The following is a 15,485-nucleotide window of genomic DNA, read 5'->3' as shown; positions in this document are numbered from 1 at the left end:
AATTTGTCTTCAGTTTGGGTAGTTTCAATTATATTCCAACAGTAAGGGTTATCAGGAATTATGTAAAATCTTTAGAGTCAAGATTTTACCATATTACCTGCATGAAAGAAGAGCAATATCTGTTCAGGCTACTAATATAGAAAATATACAAAAAATAAAATAAAATATATCTGGAAAGAGGGGAAAATACCACCAGTTTTTTACTGTCATAGAAAGTTCAATCTAATCCTTATGAATTTTAGATTAATGCGTGCGGCAGTATAATTGATCCAATATTTCAAGCAGTATGAAAATTATCTTAAATAAAAAAAAATTCAAATAAAATCTTAGATTTTTAATTAAGGCTAATATTTATTGTTTGTAAACAAAAATATAACATCTTGATTTTATTCTCAGCAAATTTATGTTTTGAAATGAGATTTAGTATATCTACAGAATTTTGAAAAAAAATTGAAGAATTTATAATCTATATTTAGTTTTTAAATACATTCAATCAAATTATTAAATCTAATAAATTTCATCATTTTATTAAACATATTTTCAAAATTCAAGCAAAAAAAAAATTCAAACAATTCTTATAAAAAAAAATTTAAAAATCTTAGATTTGTAATAAATAAATTTCATCATTTTATCATCATTTAAATAAGCTTATTTTGTATATATTTACAAATGATCAAAGAATAGTTGATTCCATTTTAACAATGACAATATGGCTATAATTGGAAACCCTGAAATTTATATCAATTTGAGAATTATAGCTCAAAATTAACCAAAATATCTCTTCATAGAAGCTCAAATTATGAGAACCACTCAAGCTTTCTAAATTAGGAAGATAAATAGCAACAAACTAGGTCAAGTGTTCATCCCTCACCTCTCAATTTTCCAGCTCTCTTTATCCAAAAATAGAAAGCAAAGGCAACCACACATACCTAACAAATTTCCCTTTATATAAACCAGCATCCATGTCCTTTCTCCATCTCAGAAGGGGAAGATAAATCAATCAAAATAAAGAGAAAGAAGAGAAATAGAAAAGCCGATCATGACGATGACAAAGTTCGAACTCATTGGCACCCTCTGCCTCATTTCTTCTATTGCTCTCGTCTCCTCCAGTGACACCTTCTCCATTCAAGGCCGTGTCTATTGTGATACTTGTCGTGTTGGCTTCGAAACTAACATCACCGAATACATCTCAGGTACTCACATTTATATAATCAACTGAAAGACAGATCAATTGATCAATTGAGTAATAAGTAATTGAGCATTATAGATCTGTGGTGTTTATGATGGCAGGTGCTAAAGTTAAGGTCGAGTGCACGCATTTTACTACAAATAAGGTTAAACATTATAATGAAGGTGTAACAGATTCAACCGGCTCCTACAAGATTAATGTGGTAGATGGTCACGAAGATGAGATTTGTGAGGTCGTGCTCGTCAATAGCTCCCTCGAAAATTGCAAGGAGATCGAGATTGGCAGAGATAGGGCGCAAGTATTGCTCGCGAATGATGGTGGCATAAGTGGCAAGGCAAGGCATGCAAACTCACTTGGCTTCCTCAGGAATGAGCCTCTTCCTTCCTGTGCAAAGCTTCTTAAAGAGTACTATGGCCTGGGAGAGGAAGAGTAGTTAAAGCAAGTTATAATTAAGAATTTTGGGCTAATGCGTTCTCATTTCTATTTACAACATCTCTTCTAAGTCATTTGTACTCGTTTCTACACTTTTTCTATTCTTCATGAGACTAACGTTTGCAGTATTATGGATCTGCAGCAAATAGTTGATATAATTAATTTGCTTTGACATATAATGGAACAAAGCATTGAAATGTATTAGAAGTTACAGATCCTTATAACTTATTGAGCAAACAAAATTTTTGTTGACATCCTATTTGAATCAAATTTATACTTTGTATTGATTAAGATTGAAATAGGTTAAGAAAGTGCATGTTCTCTTAGATCCCATTAATGAAAAAATGTGACGATGAGTAGCTGTTGAACCCCGCTATACATACACACATACAGCTATGTATGTCTATACATTCATACATACGAATTGAAACAAATTGGGTTGGGTTAGATTCATATCAATTTGAAAATAATGATTTGATAATTTGATTTATTTTAATGGGAAATTCAAATTAGATTGTTACTTTGAGTCGTTATTGAGATGTATGTATCAATGGGTGTCAATATTTGACACGACATGAAAACCCGGCTCGAACCTGACCTGATTTCAAAATGGGTTAGATTCGGGTTTCAGGATTCGAACCGTTTGGAAAAATGGGTCCGGTTCGAGTTGACCCATCAACCCGAACTGAACCCGGGTTAACCCTGAAAAAATGCTCAAACGAGTCACGTCAGCATTGAGTTTGAGCCCCGCACATCCTCGCATAAAGCGTCCTAGGTTTACAAAATTGTGTCGGTCAGGTCAACCCAGTAACCTAACGGGTCAGGTACGGATTCGTGTTTTCGACCTATTTGTAAAATAGGGTTGGGTTCGGATCAACCTATTTGAACCTAGTTCAGTTCCGGATTCGACCCAAATCCTACCCGAAACTCAAAATTGACACCCCTATATGTATGCAAATTAGGTAATTATGTTCATTTTGGGATGTATAGATGCTAATTTGTCATATTAAATATATATTTTTTATCTTTTCGGGTTAGGCATGGGTTGAGATTTTTCGCTGAGAAAGTTTCATATTGATTATATTCGTATTTGATTATTTTTTGATCAAATTTGAATCTTACTATGAATCTAACTTGGCACCCTTATTTTGATATGTATTTGCATGTATCAAATGGCCCTCAATTTATTATTATTGTTGACTTTGTATATATCTTATTCACATAAATTATCATAAAAAATCTTTGAAATACCATATTTTATTTTTATATCTATTCATTTTTATCATATAATTGTCTTTCTTTTTCTACTTAATAAATGTAAGATTAACTCAGGGCATCTCCAACCGATAACTTCATTTTTCACGGCAAAGTAACGCAAAACTCCAAAATGGCGTGGTGACGCTCCAATCGAACGCCATTTTAGGTGTTTCTAGGAAGGTAGCGATCGCTCTCCCTTTCGAGCGTTTTTCCGATTGAGAGCAGAAAATGGCGTGAGTGAACAGTGCGTCGCACTGTTCACCTGCAATTAAATGGCGGAAATTTTCGCGCTCGGTTGGAGCGACGGAACGACTCCATACACTCGTTTAGCGTTCGGTTGGAGATTAACTCATGTGAATGAACTCATTTAGCCACCCAATCTGACTTGAGCTAGAACGAGTGATTTGAGCTGTACAATTCTGGCTTTTAATTTTGATATAAATAATTTATAAGACTTGACATTGATCCTTCTCCCTTTATAAGACACAGCACCAATAAAAAGTATTTAAATACAGAAAGTAAAACTCAAAAGTAAATCCGTTGTAGTCTAGTTGGTTAGGATACTCGGCTCTCACCCGAGAGACCCGGGTTCGAGTCCCGGCAACGGAAATCTTTTTATACGCCACCAAAATTTTTTCAAAAGAAACGTCTTTCCATTGTGCTGTGGGATTTATCGATTTTTCATGCAGTTGAAATCAACTTCCTAAAATGAAACCTTCGAGCAGCAGCTCGTTTCTTCTCGCATCTCGATCTTAGCTTATTTTTTACAACAAGTTTTAGATTATCTTCTACTGAATAAACAACGTTGAATGAATAATTTCTTAAATAATTATCATTAGAATGATTAATCACAGCAGAAAGGGTTTATATAAACTTTTTCTTTACATTTTTAGGAGAATTCCTGCTTCTCCTCTATGCGATTTCTGTAGAAGGCATAATGAGACTCATTCACATATTTTCTTTAGCTGTGACTTCTCCTTCAATGTCATTTGCTCATTGCTGCCCTTCCTCAATTGCTTCTTTTTAAGGCCCAACCTGTTTCAGGTTTATGACTTTATTAACTGCAATACCAACTTAAATGCTATTGAAAAAAATTGTTGTTTTTTGGCTATTTCGGTGGCTGTGTATCACATCTGGAGAGAAAGGAATGTTAGGAGATTTACTAATACCTGGAACAGTCCTAATTATGTGAAAAATGTCATTACTGCTGCTATTCATGCAAAAATCAGTAAATGGAGGTCTTATGATAAACTGGTGGAAAGGTTTAAGGAGTTTTTGGTGTAACTCCAGGTTATGCCGATTTAACTGGATTATTTTTTCTACCTGGCATTGCTTGCTTACCTCGTAATATGGATTTGTTGGAAGAAACTTGGAAATTCCGGCTGGAATGGTTTTTGCTGGAACCTTCAGAGGTTCGGTATCCTTGTGGCTGGTGAGAATGGTGGTCTGGTTCTGTCCTTCAACCGGCTCCTACAAGATTAATGTGGTAGATGGTCACGAAGATGAGATTTGTGAGGTCGTGCTCGTCGAAAGCTCCCTCGAAAATTGCAAGGAGATCGAGATTGGCAGAGATAGGGCGCAAGTATTGCTCGCGAATGATGGTGGCATAAGTGGCAAGACAAGGCATGCAAACTCTCTTGGCTTCCTGAGGAATGAGCCTCTTCCTACCTGTGCAAAGCTTCTTAAAGAGTACTATGGCCTGGGAGAGGAAGAGTAGTTAAAGCAAGTTATAATTAAGAATTTTGGGCTAATGCGTTCTCATTTCTATTTACAACATCTCTTCTAAGCCATTTGTGCTCGTTTCTACACTTTTTCTATTCTTCATGAGACTAACGTTTGCAGCAAATAGTTGATATAATTAATTTGCTTTGACATATAATGGAACAAAGCATTAAAATGTATTAGAAGTTACAGATCCTTATAACTTATTGAGCAAGCAAAATTCTTGTCGACATGCTATTTGAATCAAATTCATGCTTTGTATTGATTATGATTGAAATAGGTTAAGAGAGCGCATGTTCTCTTAGTTCCTATTAATTGATGGATGAAATAAATGTGAAATTGAGTAGTTGTTGAACCCCGCTATGCATACATCCATATAGCTATGTATGTATGTATGTATACATATACATACATATGAATTGGAACAAATTGGGTTGGGTTAGATTGATATCAATTTGAAAATAATGATTTGATAATTTGATTTATTTTAATGGGAAATTCAAATTAGATTTGTTATCTTGAGTTATTTTTATTGAGATGAATGTATCTAGGACTGTCAATATTTGAATTGATATGAAGACGCGACTCGAACCCGACCCGATTTAAAAATAGGTCAGATTTGGATTTTCGGATTCAACGTGTTTGAAAAAATAGGTCCGATTCGAGTTGACCTAGCAACCCGATCTCAACTTGGATTAACATGGGAAATACACTCTGACAAGTCACGCTAGCGTCGAGTCCTGCCTTGCTGTCCCGCCGTCAATGCGAGCCCCACACATCTTCGCGTGAAGCTATTTGGGTTTACAAAATCATGTCGGGTCGGGTCAATCCGATAACCCAACGGGTCGAGTACAAATTCGTGTTTTTGACCCGTTTGTAAAATAGGGTTGAGTTCGGATCAACCATTTGAAGCCATGTCAGTTCCGAATTCGACCCAAATCCTACCAAAAACTTGAATTTGACACGGCTATATGTATCCAAATTAGGTGATTATGTTCATTTTGGATTTTGTAGACGCTAATTTGCCAGATTTAAATATATTTTTCTATCATGTTGGGTTAAGCATGGGTTGAGATTTTTCGCTGAGCTAGTTTCAGGTTGATTATATTCATATAGGGTTATTTTTGGGTCAAATTTGAATCTTACTATGAATCTAACTTGGCACCCTTCTTGTTCTTTCATGCTAAGCATAGTACTTGTTCATTTATTTTCCCTTATCTCTAATGAACAAGAAAACCCAGGATGAAATCTTTTAAAAAAAAAAATTTCAAAAGCACCTCTGTTTTTTTAAATAAAAATTTCTACATATGCCAAACAAGTCATTAAAAAGATCCATCTTTGAATGGTAAAAACCCGTCACTATTCAGCTTAAAATTTATGCATTAAATAAAAAAAGATGTTTCAATGATAGATATTTATTCTTAGACATACAACAATAAATCTTAAACACTATAGTCTTAATTCTAAAATCATTAAAAATAAAAAATAAAAAAGTGTTCTCAATTTTCTTTCCTTGGTAAGATAACTGGCCAATTGTTGGATTTATGCTAACTAAAGAACTGAGCTAATCAGACTCCCATTTGGATCAGACATTCGAAGGTTCAATCTCAAACCCAATACCTCTTAGTTGGAAGCCTAAGCTCTCAACCAACAGGCCAAGATGAGCTGTGTGACAAAGGCAAGTTCTCGGTTCATAAAGTATAAGGCAGGGACATGCACTCATCAATGCCCCTCATCCATGTACTCATCCTCCTGCATCGTGAGCTGGCGAGCTAGTCTTCTCTTCTTAGCCAACAAAGGAGAGATTATTACATGCGGAGATCGGACACAGATTATCGTTCAATTTTATGACTGTGAACAAAAAAAGCACAATCACAAAACCGAACAATTCTCTGTATCCGAACTCCGCACGTAATAATCTGTCCCGAGTAAAACTAAAGGAAATTACTATTTTACTTCTAAAACCACATCATACAACAGCCTTGTGACGAAAGCTCATACGGATGGATTGGGTCTGAATAGCCATAAAACCTACAAATGTCTTATTTGTTATCATCAGACGGGAGGCCGATGAATGAAGATTTCTTTTATTTCTCGAGTTTTTAGTAAATATTTGGATATGATATTGGGGTGAACTTTCAGATCAAAGGCATCTTTCAAAAAAAGTCATGGAGTGAAATTATTCTATGTGGACATAGATACAAATAATAACATGTCACGTCATCCCGTATACAGTAGTACCGAGTAAAAAAGTAATGTAGCGCATTCTAATTAGTCTCCGGATGCCGTCTGGGATCCGCACAGAATAATTTTTCCGTGAAGTGGCATCTCCTACAACTTCATTAGAAAGAACTCACGCTCCTCCCTCTTTCATGATATTTTCACTATTTTAAAATATTTTAATTTCACACTTTCGTATTTCCTTCAAATCGGGTATCTAGCCTTTTCACTTTGATATACCATCAAATATTTATCTTGATCAGACATGACTCTCGAGGCAACTTCCGATTAGAAACTTCCAAAATTAAATCTGAAGCCATTCGAACTCTAATTTCAGCAACTTATAGTCGAAATGACCATCTCGAATAGACGAACACAACAATATCAAACTAGATTAAATCCGAGCCCAATGGGTCCAAATCAAGAGCCCGAAGCGTGTTTAGAAGGTTCAATGCATAAATTAGATGATCAAATGATTTTCAAATGCGATGTGCTTATAGTCAAATTGAGCGGCTCGATGAGACGAATCCAACGAACCCAAAATCATCAAATTCTAACATCAGTCAAATGCTCGATAAACGGTCTATGATCAAGAAAATCAATATTAGTCATCCATCAAAAAAAACACTCCCAACATGCCCTTGATCTTCTCACTATTTACTAGTCATAACACTCACAAAAAATTATAATTAGACTCGCCATTCTTCACAAAAGAAAGGAAGAAAAAGAAGATGAAGGAAAAGAAATATGATATCTCTCTTACAATCAAGCTCCTCCTCGACCATCGTTCGGTCACCAGCCGTCACTGGACATCCGCTTGACCACCAACCGTCCGTAAGTCCAACCACCGACCGTCGCCGGACTTCCACACGGCCACCGACCGACGTAGGACTCCGCCCGGACATCGACTGACGTCAGAGTTCCGGCCGGCCGCTGACCAACGTCGAACTTTATCTAGTCTCCGGAGGACGCCGAATTTTCTCCGGTCGCCGACTGATGTCGGACTTCTACCCGGGCGCCAACCAACACCAAACTTTCATCTGATCACCGACCGTCGTCGAACTTTCGCCCAATCGCTGACCAATGCCTAACTTTCTCCTGATCGCCGACCTACGCCAAACTTTCACCCGGCCGCGGACCGACGTGGGAGTGGCCCCGTGATTTTTCCCTTTTCCTGGTGCTTTTTAGTTCTCTGTTTGTGTTGGATATCTGTGCAACACTAAGATGAAAAATCCTCACTCTACTATCACATATTCTAGTCCCCAACACACTTATAATAAAATTTGAAAATAATATTCAAAACAAAATGGAAAGAACAACGGAATTTAATTTAAAAGAAGATTAAAAGCATAAAACAACAATGGATACATAGCATCATACCCAATGCACCGAAAACCAATGGTAAATATATGGAAAATTTTCAAATGCTTGGATTAAAGGGTAAAGTATGTGAACTCAAGGTGGGAGTAAGAAACACTACTCTAGAAAAATAAACTGCAGCAGGTTTTACTTAGGCTTCGTTTGTTTTTTTGGTGCTTTTGTAAAAGACAGTTTTAAAAAACATTAGTTCAAAAAATAGAGTTTTGTAACGGAGAAGCATATATAAAAACTTTCTCAAAACTGCAGAAAAATGAAAAAAAGGAGTTATTGGGAACGTGATTTGACGAACCAAACAACACAAAAAAAAATTCCTCTGTTTCCAAAAACGGAAAAGGCAAAAAAACGCTCAAACAAACAAAGCCTAATTCAGCGAAGCAGAAAACTAAGAACTTCCTCTTATTTTCACATCATGAATTTTAGAAAAGGGTTTGCAAATCATTCAAGTGCACTTTTGAAGAAATCGTAAATTCGAAAAAGTTCTATAAAGAGGTTATATACCGCCTTTGAGGCAAGATGGAATTATATGAAAATGCTATGGCCATGAAAAAAAAAAGAAATGTACCTGATCAGTACGTTCGATACTCCGGGACGGATGTTTATATTATGACATTACAGTTAACCTATGCATCACATGTCATATTTTAGGCAAGTAAATGGCATATCATGTTCAATTTAACATTTAGACACTTATTAACTCATGTGTAGTATATTATTCCACAAAATATGTTCTTTCATAGATATACAAATTTTAGCTATAGTTATCACTTGCTGAGCGTAGCTCATTCCCGAGTTTTGGGAAATTTTCAGGAGAACCTACGCTGAGGTGATGGCTGATCACCCAAGGTTTACTTACAGACGTCGTACTCCGGGTGACAGGTTCCTTTTTACTGTCTTGTAGTTGTAGTTTTTGTTTTTGTGATTTTTGGATGGCATACAGAGTAAGTGTCAAAACTTTTGATATAGCCATCTTGTACATTGCGTTAGACTTTTGTGGTGTTATGAATTTGTGTTATTAGAGGCGCTTGTATCTTTCCAATCTAAAGTCTTTTGGCAGAATTAATGACATAGAATACTTAAATGATTTTGTTAACGTCCGACTTCGTTCCCGCCTCGTCTATACGAGCTAACCGGGCCGGGTCGTGACAGCTGAACGAGTCAATCAAGAAGATATATATATATATATATAAAGAGAGAGAGAGAGAGAGAGAGAGAGAGAGAGAGAGAGGGGGAGGGAGCGCATACTGAGCATTTCCACCATATTTTAATGGTTTTGCACACAGAAAGAGACCATATATGAACCTTCTAAATGAAATGAATTACTTAAGCAATGAGTTCTAAAAAATGAAGGATTTGGTAACTATTAGGTTATAAATGCAGTCACCCAAATACAATGTAACCTTGACGGAAACCATAATAGTACTGGAAACCCCAAGGATGCACCCTGAAAGAACGCAAATAAATGAAACAAAGTAAAAGAAAATGTAACGAAGCGGTGCTGCTAAATTAGAAGAACCTAATATAATAGAACCAGTGAGATATAAACAAAATGGGGTTGAGGAAACATACAAGTGAATGTCTCAGAGGGAGAGAAACCATCATATCATAGATCAGGTTCCTTAGTGCAATATTATAATCCTTTATATAAAGTCAAGGCTCATAATACATACCTAAAATGCATTAATACTTATTAAGAAACAAAATAATATGACATTATCAGATTTATGAAACATGCTAAACATGATGAACATATATGTAATGGATAATAATCATCTCACATCAATTCCCTAGTATGTAAAGGACTCTGCTCTAGAGAGTTGAGGTGTTGTTGAAGGATAAACTAAAGGACTTCAATTGAAATGGAGAGCTTGCAAAAATCCATCCCGTAGAAGCCACATGGAAACTATATATTTGAAAGTTGTAACATTTTCAAAATTATGAATAAAACTTTCTTTTGGTAATGCTTTTCATTTGGCATGACTTTGAAATCATTGGCATATCATAATCTGATAGTCAACATTTCAATATTCTGTCCTTAAACAACAACAGAGCGAGTGGGCTCATATCAAGTGTATCTTTTAAAAGAAACAATCATTGTGGAAGAAACCCCAACAATCAACCATAAAACAGATGCAGATAAAGAAGTGAAATCAGGGAAGAGAGGAGTCACCAAGCCAAAGACATTTTGGCGGCATCTCCTCCAACATCCCCAAGAACACCTCCCATTCTATCCTCTTCCATATTAGTTTGATTATTTCTAGAGCTTCCATTCCCACAAATCATTCCTCTCTCTTTCTAATCATAGCCCGGATTGTTTAGAGTAAATAAATCTTCAAATAATAAAATAATGATAGAATTTAAAGTTTAAAAGAGATGAAAAAGAGCTAAAGAAAAAAAATTGATAGTCATATCTATTGTAGTCGTCCTCTAGCAATCTACCCAAAAAACACTAATGAAGGCTGTGATTCACAAATACAAACATGATAACTAGAAATCTTAAGGTTGAAATTCATTAAACATAAATTTGGTAATACTTTTCTTTTGGTTTGACGTATAATAACTTAGCAAATGAAAGTATGAAACGAAAAACTATGTACTATATGTGCGCCTCCCAGTTTTCACAACATAGGCATGTCCATCTTTGCAAAGGAGTCAGTCAATTTATTTTTCACAACATAGCATAATATCATAAAATTAAGACTAAGTTTGACCAGGACTATTTCATAGCAGTAGAACATAGTATGACGGATTTGCTGTCAAAGTTGCAAATAGTGCATATGTTTAACAAATGATTGTTCTCTTTGCTTATTATTCATATGGTGGAAGACAGTGGGCAAGGAATTGAGAAAGCAGATGGTTCAAACTGAATGGAAAATGAAGCTGCTAGTAATTATGATAGGATAACAATTGGTAAATAATGGAATTGGACAGCTAGTTTAACCTATGAATAGTCCTAAATTAGATGCCTTCACCATTCAAAAGGACAACCATCAAAACTTAAAACAAATAAACTCAAATGAATAATAAATTAAACTTGTTAAATAGTTATAGCCCTTCATAGCACTATTCGAGCAGAAGTAATGCTAACAACTGAACCCTTTAATTGGTCATTCATCATTTGTCAAGAAAGTTCCCTATAAAAACTCAATAGCTGATAAGGTCATGAAATTCTTACCTGCTTAGCAGACTTTTTATCAACCATCTTGGTTTGCTCCCTTCCAAATGTTTCAAACTTATGAGATGCATTATCATCTTCAAGAAGGTATTTAAGTAATTTAGCTTTTCTAGCAAGAACACCCCAAAACCCATGTTTCGATTCATTCAAACTGTCTCGTTGATGAGCACTCATACTAAAAGGAATCCTTCCTTAAAAAATCAAGATGACATACATAAATTATCTACAACAAAACCATTGAAAACAATCAAGTTCTCTCAAAAAGAAAAAAAAAATCAATAAACTATAACAAAGTAATGGCAATACAAGATAACAAAACACATTGCTGACAAGACAATCATAATCACCAAAACAGTTCACGTTAAGCAAATAATCATACATCTAAATCAGACGAGATGCAATTTTGTTTCAAATGTTGTAAAAGAAAGTTGATAAGATAGAGAAATTTTTGTTGAGATATGTTCAGGATTAGAAGAATGTTGAGAAGCACGATAGTAGTTATTTGGCAACAGAAGGTGGTCTGGTTAGGCATGAAATATTTATCGGCAAAGGAGTATCTTATGAAACATCTATCGACAAAAAGAGTATCTTATGAAATATTTATTAATTTGTGTCCCTTACCAAAATACTTTGCAACTTGATGGCTCCATCTTGCAATTGTTATGTGAATATGAGCAAAAGTCCAAAAGAGTCTCCTGATTATTATTAAGTGCCTAATTTTGTCTCAAACTTACATAATGACCCAATACAGTACAGTTTCCCAAGTATTAGACAATGTCCCGATTTGGTCCAAATGTCAAAAGTAATACTTAAAGTTAACCTCAACAGTCAAATGTGAGAGTGTCTTTGATATTAGAGTGTATGAGAGATTATATTATTTTTTATATTTTTTATCATTTATCATATTAAAATAAATACAAAAATCATTTATACTATTAAAATATTTTATTATTTATCCACTTGTATTATTTAGTTGGTTAAATTTCATTATGACTTTTATGTTTATTTTAATATAATAATGGACAAAATATACAAAATAATAATACAATATCATATACACTAATATCTAAAATTGCCTCACATTTAACTATTGGGATTAACTCAAATTATTACTTTGGCATTGGGATGAAATTGCAGCATTTTGTAATAGTTAAGAGACTATATTGGGTGGGTCATTATCAAAGTATGAGGTTAAATTGGCATTTCATTATAGTTAGGTGACTATTTTGAGCTTCTGCACTAGGACAAAAATCATTATTAAGTTCAAAAGTGAAGTGTTTTACATAGCAAAAATACACGGCAATCGAATAGCAAGACAAAAAATACACGGTAATCGAATAGCATGACACATGAATAAGTGTCTACTAAATTTGTGAAGTAGGAAAGATTTGTTTATTGCCTATCATAATGAGCCAAGGGAACCACTAAAAGTTGTAAAAATGCAAATGATGTTACATTCACTAATCACTTTAAACAATACAGTAAGACATAAACGCAGATGTATTACAAAAGTAGTAAACATTACATGAATATGCTGACAAGTAGGAAGCGTAAGAATTTAAGAAAATAGAAGGGCAAAAATATATGATCAAGAGCTTTAAGCATGCTAGCTGCAGCGTTTAGTCTAAAAAGCAAAGAAAATTGTATTACTAAATTCCTTTACACAATTAATCATAAAAAATTAATCAACCTCACAGATGATAACAGTGCTTCTCATGCATATCATTTGAATAGCAGATGAGCATGTTTCAATAAACAGCAAAAACATTTTCTCACATTTTATAGAATCAAATAAAGTAGTATAGTCCATTTTGAAGATATGGAAGACTGCAAGGTCTATATGCCACTTTCACAAAATAATCACTTGGAATCTATTAATTTTAAATTATTGTTCTTTGAGCTACCCAAGGACACTAGTAGAAAGTAGCAACATAAAAGTTAAAAATAGAAATGAAAATAAACAAACCAAAAGGTGAAACTCAATAGCAACCTAGATAAATTAAATTAATGCACAAGTTGCAAGTATGTAAAGCACTAGCCACCAAATTCGTTTATACAAAAAATCACAAAAAAGTAATCAGCACAACATATCATAGGAATTTTTCTAATTTATATCATCAAATAACAAGCTTCAATCAAACTACACAAACATTTACTCATATTTTGGGCATCAAATAAAACAGTATAAGCATCTTTGGAAGACATGAATGACAGCAAAGTCTCCAAGAAACCCACATGATATTACCACAAATATATATTTGAAATAAACCAAATCCATGCAATAGTTCTTTGAGATACCCAATGAACACAGTTTGCAAAAGGTAGGTCCATAAAAAGGCCAATAACAAGAGATGGAAGGAAGCAAACTCAAAAAGTTGAAAGTAAATGATACCCTAGTGAAAATAACGAATGCACAAATTGCTAGTAAACAATGAAATAAAAGTAAATAACTGATGGATTAACTGCAAGATAGAATAAAAAGCTTGCCAGCATAACAGAAACAAACTTATGACACATAAAAGCAACATGGTTACATGGGGAGGAAACGACTAAGCCAAATGATGCATCATAAGAAAAGGTGAAGTGCTAGTGACAGAAAAATGTGGTTATGTCACAGAACCCAGCTATTCTATCTATTAAATCAGCATAGACCATGACGAATATTAAATAAAAATAAAGTAACTAAAGCGGCTCCTACAAACCTAAAATCTGATATGAGTCATACATCATCTTGGAAGAAACATAGATATAGCATGTATGGAGAAAAGAACCACACAATGATGATAAAACTAAGAATAGAAAATAACATTAACAACCACCACCACTACTAAAGCGACAAAAACAAAAAAAAAAAAGCTGCAAAATTAACAGAAAGAAGAAAAATAATAACATCAACATAAGTAATATGAAGAACATCCATCTTAAACACTGGATTTCAAGGAAAAAAAATTAAAGTTACATATCATAAAAACTAACTTGTATCCATCATAATTAAGAAGGGATCTAGGTTGCAACAATAAAAAGGGTATAATATCAATAGTTCAATCATCTCATTCAATAAGGAAACAACTAGAACAAGCAAGCCAAAAATTCAGTAAAGGCTTTACTGTAAAGCATGAGTTGACATGAATTTTGAATCAACCTTCAGTTCTAAGCAAGCATAAAACAAACTAATAAACCCTAGAGGTTCATGCTTAGAGTTTAAAAATCATAAATACTAAAAGTAAACCTTAAAAAAACTGCTAATGCCCGTAAGAGCCCATTTAGCTACTTAAAATTACACATGATAAGTTGATAAACGATAACCCCTTTTTTAATCCTTCATTTGTTTTAATGCAATTAGACACTAACATAGATTTCAAATTCCACAAACTTTCTAAAAATTCTCTAAAAAGTGAAGATTTCGTTTTAAATCAAAATGAGTAATCATGAAATCAAAGATTTCTAAAACATGTTAATTATTTACAAGCAGCCAAATGAACCCTAAATGCATTTTGCATTTCAGAATAGAAACATAAGGGCACAGGAAAATGAAATTTAAAATACTAAGGGCTGTTTGGTAGAATCTAAGATTTCATTTAAGTAGGATTTCGTAAATCCTTCAAATCCGGATTTACAAAATCCTGGGGGTTAAATCCTGAAAACTGTTTGGTAACATTCATGATAAATCCAGTTAAATCCTGTGTGACTGTTTGACTGCTCAATTTAGGATTTAAGGCAATTAAAAGAACTTACATACATTATTAGGATAATTAAAGCACGATAAGAAAAGTTTAATAAAATATAACAAAACTTTATTAATATTAATTACTTATTTAATTTTTATTTATAATATTTTATAATAACTATTTTTATTTTAGGTCATATTTAATCCTATTAATTGTTTTGAAATAACTAAGTATTTAAATAATAATTTTATCAATTATTTAAATATTATTTAATTAATTTAACTTAATTATTAATATTTTAAATTATATTAATTAAATTATCCAAACAATTAGAAGTGTCTAGGTTTTGAAATTTTATTTGGTCCGGTAACCTGACGTAGCTCTACATTCGGTGAGCAGCAAACAGGCGCCACGTGTTCTCACTATTTACCGCGCGGCCCGACAA

At 33.9% G+C, this 15,485-nt stretch overlaps 1 protein-coding gene and 1 non-coding gene across 2 annotated transcripts; both read left to right on the top strand.

Annotated features, from left to right (window-relative positions):
• The first annotated feature begins 626 nt into the window (after positions 1–626).
• LOC110105794 (pollen-specific protein C13-like) lies at positions 627–1,676 on the top strand. The gene is made up of 2 exons (XM_020835438.2): positions 627–1,193; positions 1,291–1,676. Exons 1-2 carry the CDS (start codon positions 1,040–1,042, stop codon positions 1,620–1,622), a joined length of 486 nt encoding a protein of 161 aa, XP_020691097.1. The 5' UTR covers positions 627–1,039; the 3' UTR covers positions 1,623–1,676.
• Positions 1,677–3,414: 1,738 nt separating this feature from the next.
• On the top strand, positions 3,415–3,487 carry TRNAE-CUC. The gene has a single exon. It is a non-coding gene; the product is annotated as a tRNA-Glu (tRNA).
• The last annotated feature ends 11,998 nt before the right edge of the window (positions 3,488–15,485 follow it).

The sequence above is a fragment of the Dendrobium catenatum genome, unplaced genomic scaffold (assembly GCF_001605985.2).
Source record: "Dendrobium catenatum unplaced genomic scaffold, ASM160598v2 fragScaff_scaffold_1656, whole genome shotgun sequence".
Classification (NCBI taxonomy): Eukaryota; Viridiplantae; Streptophyta; class Magnoliopsida; order Asparagales; family Orchidaceae; genus Dendrobium; species Dendrobium catenatum.
Note: the sequence above shows the minus strand (reverse complement) of the source record. Positions and strands in the feature narration are given on the sequence as shown.

What these genes read in the sequence shown, in the direction of transcription:
- LOC110105794 (XM_020835438.2), top strand. Translation starts at nt 1,040, where the DNA reads ATGACGATGACAAAGTTCGAACTCATTGGCACCCTCTGCCTCATTTCT. An exon ending in CATCACCGAATACATCTCAG is followed by an intron (nt 1,194 to 1,290) that starts GTACTCACATTT and finishes TTATGATGGCAG; the next exon opens with GTGCTAAAGTTAAGGTCGAG.